This window comes from Aplysia californica, unplaced genomic scaffold, assembly GCF_000002075.1.
Source record: "Aplysia californica isolate F4 #8 unplaced genomic scaffold, AplCal3.0 scaffold00470, whole genome shotgun sequence".
In the NCBI taxonomy this organism is placed as follows: Eukaryota; Metazoa; Mollusca; class Gastropoda; order Aplysiida; family Aplysiidae; genus Aplysia; species Aplysia californica.
Window position 1 is genome coordinate 391,439 of NW_004797740.1, and position 6,081 is coordinate 397,519.

General features: G+C 38.4%; 1 protein-coding gene across 1 annotated transcript in view; it reads left to right on the forward strand.

Annotated features, from left to right (window-relative positions):
• Positions 1-6,081, forward strand: part of LOC101855127 (glutathione S-transferase C-terminal domain-containing protein) — a gene marked incomplete in the record, with an annotated part of 29,884 nt that overhangs the window by 7,773 nt on the left and 16,030 nt on the right. The window contains 4 exon segments of the mRNA XM_035971608.1: positions 480-515; positions 1,629-1,699; positions 4,138-4,882; positions 5,601-5,848. Coding sequence (XP_035827501.1) covers positions 480-515; positions 1,629-1,699; positions 4,138-4,882; positions 5,601-5,848 — 1,100 coding nt within the window.

Consider the following 6,081-nt stretch of genomic DNA (forward strand, 5'->3'; position numbering starts at 1 on the left):
TCCTGAGCATCCTTTTCTATCTGTTTCCATGATGTCCCCGCTTTTTCAATTTCAGCTTGTACCGTTCGCCTCCATGTCATCTTTGGTCTCCCCCTCTATGATACAGCAGTTTGAATTTCAGAATCTTTATGTGGACATGTTTCTATCTCGTCTGATACTCTAAAAATGATTTTTCTCCTGGGTTTGGTCTCGTTGAAAATCCTTGCTTTGGAGACCTGATGTAGAAAAAGGTTTTTTTTATATCAGAGTAGAAATTTATATTGTTGATGCTAATAAACTTTACCGTTGCTATTGTGGCCTACCATAGAAAACTGCATCTCCCCTCGACGCTGAACGGCAACAGAGGATGAAAAAGTAAAGTAAAGTAAAAGTAAAGTATTGTGTGAAAGGTTTTAGCATTGTTGAGATTGTCATCACTCTGCAAGTCTGCTGTATATCAACTTATTGTAAACATTGTTTCTCTTTTTTGCACTCTACAGGGTTTTCGCCAGGGGAGTATGAAAATGTGTGCTGAAGTAAGTAAATTTCCACATTGCACTCTCTCAGCACACTGTGCACTTCTTATTGATTTAATTTATTGCATTCTGAAAGGTGCCTCTGGGAGGCAACATTCCGATACCCTGTTAGTCTCTGGTTTAAGCCACCCTTGCTTTAACTTTTAAACTTACATATCAGACTTTACTCAGCTGCACGACCCACACTGCCCCCCACTCCTTTATATCAGTGATAACTTGTACGTAGTGGAGAACTTGAAGGTTTGGGAGCTACACTCTCATATCACAGGGCACACCATATAAGCCTAAATCACTTTGACTGTGTAGATTTCAAACCGATAGTTTTAGTTTGCCAGTTTTTGCCGCCATTTTTAATTATAATGATGATAATTCTCTTGAGTAGAATAAGGTGGATCACACTTCTTTTGTCATCCTCATGGAAATATAATTTATATTTTTAAAAAATCATAACTTTCAACAATAAAGCTAGATTTAAACTCCCGACATGTCAGTCTATGCTTCTAAAGTCACAATGTTGCCAAGTCTCAGAATACAAAGTTGCAAAAAATGTCTTTGAAGCTTGCAGGACAGCATAGCCTAATCAAGCCAGCATAAACTGAATGTAGCCATATAACTGCTGGTAGTCAAGGCATGGTACTTTTCATGTGAGGGGGAATTGCTTTTTTTTGGGTAAATTTTACTTGAAAAATAAAAGATTGGTTTATTTTGTTGTTTCCACTTCGATAAAAAAAAATGTCTAGTTAGGCCTACATAATTGAGCAATATTGTTCATACTTTTCGATAAGGGGTAAGCTTGAAATTGTGTGTACAGACCTTCTAATTCAGATATACAAAATGTTTTAGTTTCTGTTTAAATGTACTTGTGAAAGAAGATTTCCTGTGATTAATATTGTTCTCAAACCTGTTTTAAATTCATTTGCAGTTTTGTGGGTTATGAGCAGTAAAAAAAGGTATATCATATTAGAGCAAGTTTTAGTAAAAGTTCAACAGATACATTCTCATTTGTGTGCAGGCATATTATGTCTGACCTTCTCCTATTTTTGTTGAGAAGTTCACAATTTACTCAAGTGCTAGTAATGCTCATAGTTTTTGTTTTTTCCTTAACTCATTCAGGTCTCTGGCTGGACAAAGCTGTGCGAGGTAGAGCTTGCTTCATCAATTGGTTCTTTAATCAAGCAACTGTCGTAAGAACACTAGACTTCTTATTTTGTCAAATTAAGGATTTTTTAATGTAGATATTGCTTTTTGTAAAGAGTCACATTTGTGTACCAACAGCAAATTTGGGAAATATGACTGTTTTCAAAATGAGATCCATGCAATCTTTGTACCAACATAAGATTAGGGAAATATGACTTTTTTTCAAAATGAGAACCATACATACTTTGCACTGACTGTTGAGGAGAACAAAAGGAATGGGCGGTAATAAGGATTTGAAAGGTTTAATCTTTACCCTATTACTACTCGTTGAAATATTTTTAAAAACTTTGTTGTTGCAAAGTTGATGACAAATAGCAAAGGCTAGAAATGTTTTATGCAATGACTGTGATGACTTTTTTGGCTTGAAGTAAAAAATATTGAAATTTTACAGAGGGCACTTGTGATCTAGAGTATGGCGTTCACCTCTCAGTCAAAAAGGTCTCGGGATGGAGACCAGACATGAAGAAAAATTCCCTTCTCTGACATTTTTCTCCTTTCACCTCCTTTCCTGTTGTCTAGTTATGTTCTGTCATCTGCTTCCATCTCTACTTTCTGCCCTCCACCTCAGGCCTCCTCATCACTCCTCTCTCTTTTACCCCTGACTTTCTTTTGCTGCTCCTGGCCTCTTCTAAAAATAGCTTGGTGGTCCTAAAATAGATAAGAGTAATCTACGACGCCATCGGGGCAAAATTTGAAATTAGTTCCAACCAAAACTGAAAATACTCTAGTCAATATTATAACATGTAGAGTACCTTCAAAATCGACATTTCGCTGCCTGATGGCAAGAGGCGTTACTAAGTTAAAAAAATGGTCACATTCTTTAAAATCAGTTGCACTTCAGGTTGAAGAACCAGCAGTTGACTACCCCTGAGATCTTGCAGGAGAAAGCGAAGAAGAAGAAGATTGAAATTTTACCATGGTCCATGGGTTAATGTGGCTCAGAATTTTGTTTGGTATTTTTTAATACTCTCTGGTATGGTTTGTGTCTATTCATAAGCATTTTTTGGGGAAAAAAGAATATGCTGCCACTAGTACGTATATGAACTTCGTACTGGGATAGGAAGCTGCGAGCATCAACTCTAATTGGTGGTATGATTCCTTGTAACCATGAACCATGTTGTTTACATATCAGTGATGGAACTTGCCGCCTCCTGCTCTACCTTTTGTGATACAGTGGAATCCTGTTATAACGAGAGGGAGGGGACCGGAGTAAAATGTTCGTTATAGCATGATTCTCGCTATAAGGGATCCAGTAATAAATTCAAGGGAAACTGTAAAGTAGGCCTAATCTATGAATTTGGTGTTCTGTTTATTTCTTTTTGCTATCTCCCCTGATGATGATTTTGTTTCAACATGACCTCTAGGTCTTACTTGATCAAAAATCAAATCAGGTTTCTTTTTCTAGCGCTAGATCTTGCGATTTTGACTGGCAGCTGGGCGTTGGCGATCAGAGAGAAAGGGCTCTGGGCTAACTCGCCCGCTGTGTTTTCCCCCACCCCACCACACCCTGTGGTGCATTCCGTCAGCTTGCACACGTCTCACATTCGCTCCATCCATCACATTGCTGTAACCTCTCCATCCCGGCATCGGAGAAGTGAGAGGCATGATAGGCCTTGATAATCTAAACTAGGTTTACGCTGGCCTATCACGCAATGTGTTCTGCTTGTCTGCGCATGCCACACCCTCCCTACTCAGTCGCTCCGGCCTTCATTGTTGACGCACATAGGCTCTCCCATTTTTTGTTTCGCTAGATCACATACAAGTTTCTCAACTGGCGAGGTTTTACATTATGTATAATTGGCCTATTGGCTGTGCACAGCAGCAGGAATATTCCGCTATAACCGACTCCCGTGTTTGTCTGACTGCGCTATAGCTATATTTTATTTACAAAGATAAAGAAGAGAAATAAACGGGGTTTTAGAATAGTGTCTTTATAACAAACTACTCACTTTTTCCGGACTCGTTATAAGTGGACTCCACTGTATAAGGAAAAGGATATTGATGACGAGCCTAGAATAAAGCTTGTGGAGTGGTTAGGGGAGGGAGGGATGGGGGGGTTTTAGGCATGCATGAAAGACCCACTGCACACCAGCAGGAGGTGCTACATCCCCTCCAATGACTCCAATAATGTGCTTGAACCTCTGTGACCAAATGTACCTGTGTTATGTTTACTTTAGTGAATCGTCTCCTTTTTGTTTCTTTAATCTTCCCACAGAGCCAAATGCTCTGTCTTTGAACTGACTTATTTTTGTAAATTGTGTCTATTCTTATCTAATTTCCTTAATATAATTCATATATTTTGTGTTCCATTAGGTGTCTGTTTTGAGTTTAATTCTGGAATTCTCAATTTTATGCTGTGCTTGTTTTGAACAGAATTGCACTGTGATTATGGTAAAAGTTTTATTTTCTCTCCGTATCTTTTCAGAAGTTCTTTTTCGAAAAATGAAAACTCTGCTGCCGACCAGAGTTCTCAAGTCTTGACATTGCCCTTAGATCTCGTTAAGCTGGAAGGACACTTTAGCAAAAAATGCCGCATTCACAATGATGATCGTAAACGTCGGTCCGAGCTCAGCGGACTTAAGAAACACCTGAGTCAGTGTGACCTGAATGAGATTAAAAACTGTAACATATCCCATGAAAGAGGGGATAAGAGCTTTTCAGGTTTAGAAAATAACAAGGCGACTGAAAGTTTGGTTGGAATAACTCCTAATGGCAATGGAGCTGAATCAAAGGAGCCTTTATCAAAAATAGAAATTGAGAATCTTATATTGAACAGAGCTCGTCTGTATATAGAACAGGTTAATCATCTCCACCATGGGGTTCGTAAGTTTAAAGTTGACAAAAAGCTTTGTGGAGAAGAGGTTGAGACTCATTCTACTGAGTTGTCAGTCAGCGGAAGTCAACCAAAAGATTCCTGTATACCTATGTCGGAATTAGAATCAAAATTTGGACTTGTGAAGCTGACTGACTGTCAGACCACAGGGATGCAGAGTCTTTCTACCCCAAGTGACGCCCACAAAGAAACTGATAGCATTTATGGAGACAGAGATCTGTCTGAGGCAATGGGCACACTGACTTACCTGGACATCCAGTACGTCCACTTATATTCCGAGGGAATCGAGATGACTGTTGCTGACCTTATCTTACTGGCTTATGTCTATCATTTGACGGTAAGAATTTAGTTTGACTCTTTTTTATTATACATGTGTGTTGTCATCTCAGTGGGTTTTATTTTTTAAAAGTTTTTTTTAAACTTCCCATCCCTTGCATCACAAATTACAACGTTTTTTGCTTCTCACCTTTTGCGTCACAAATTAAGATGTTTAAGAGATGGCACCTCTGAAGTAGCTTCTGTCTCCGTTAGGTTGGCTGAAGAGAATCATTGTCTCTTCAAACATTGTGAGTTGTATATGGAGTTAATCTTGTCTTTCCTTCACTGCTTTTCTGTGTATTTTCAATTCCACCAACGTTTCCCCTGTAGCAGTGGATGACGGAAGGTTTCGGCACCTACTTGTTTGAATATTTCATATTCTCCTAACTGAGCTGTAAAAAAATGTTGATAGGAGTGTAAAATTTTCATTGATATTGTGGGGAAACGAGGGGCGTATCTGAATTTAGTGCTAACCTCTGTGACTGTTTTTAGTCAGGACTGTTTATTTTAGTACAGTCAGACTGTTTTTAAAAAATAAATTTTCATTATTCTATGTTCTTTAGTTTAAAAAGCTGTGACACTTTTTTTTTTCAAAATGGTTTGGGATGTCTGAAAGTCTTCCGATATAAACACTGCTGTTGTATGAACAATGATCATGATTTAATATTGATTCATTTTTGCTTTGTGCCTACTCAGTGCTACTCATGTAATTGACAATTCTTTCTATTCTCTTTCAGAAAGCTTTGAAGTTCAACTGCAGCCCCCTTATGTGTCATATTCCCAACATTCTAAGGTGGGCTGACCACATGGTCTCTTTGCGGTCAGTTAGAAGTGCAGGAGAAAGACTCGGTTGGTTCATGGAAAAATTCCAAGATTCGCTCTTGAGAAGGCAGTCCGACTTGTCTCCCGACGGGGTGGATTGCAAAGAATTCTCATTTCTTCCTGCGGTGGACTCCACTGTGGATGAAGATGAAATGGAACTGAGGTTTGTCCTAGTCTTTACGTGTGTTCAAAGTATGTATATGTATGTATAAGTCCAGCATATACTTAGGGAAATTGTTGGGATACGGAAATCATACGAATTTCACTATGTTCTTGTTTGATAGAAATATACATTCGTAATAAGATAAAATTTGGACTTGCAATTTTATCTGATATGTGGGTGATTCGCTGTGTGTTTGTTAGTTCATGCTAGAGTGCATATATAAATATATATAT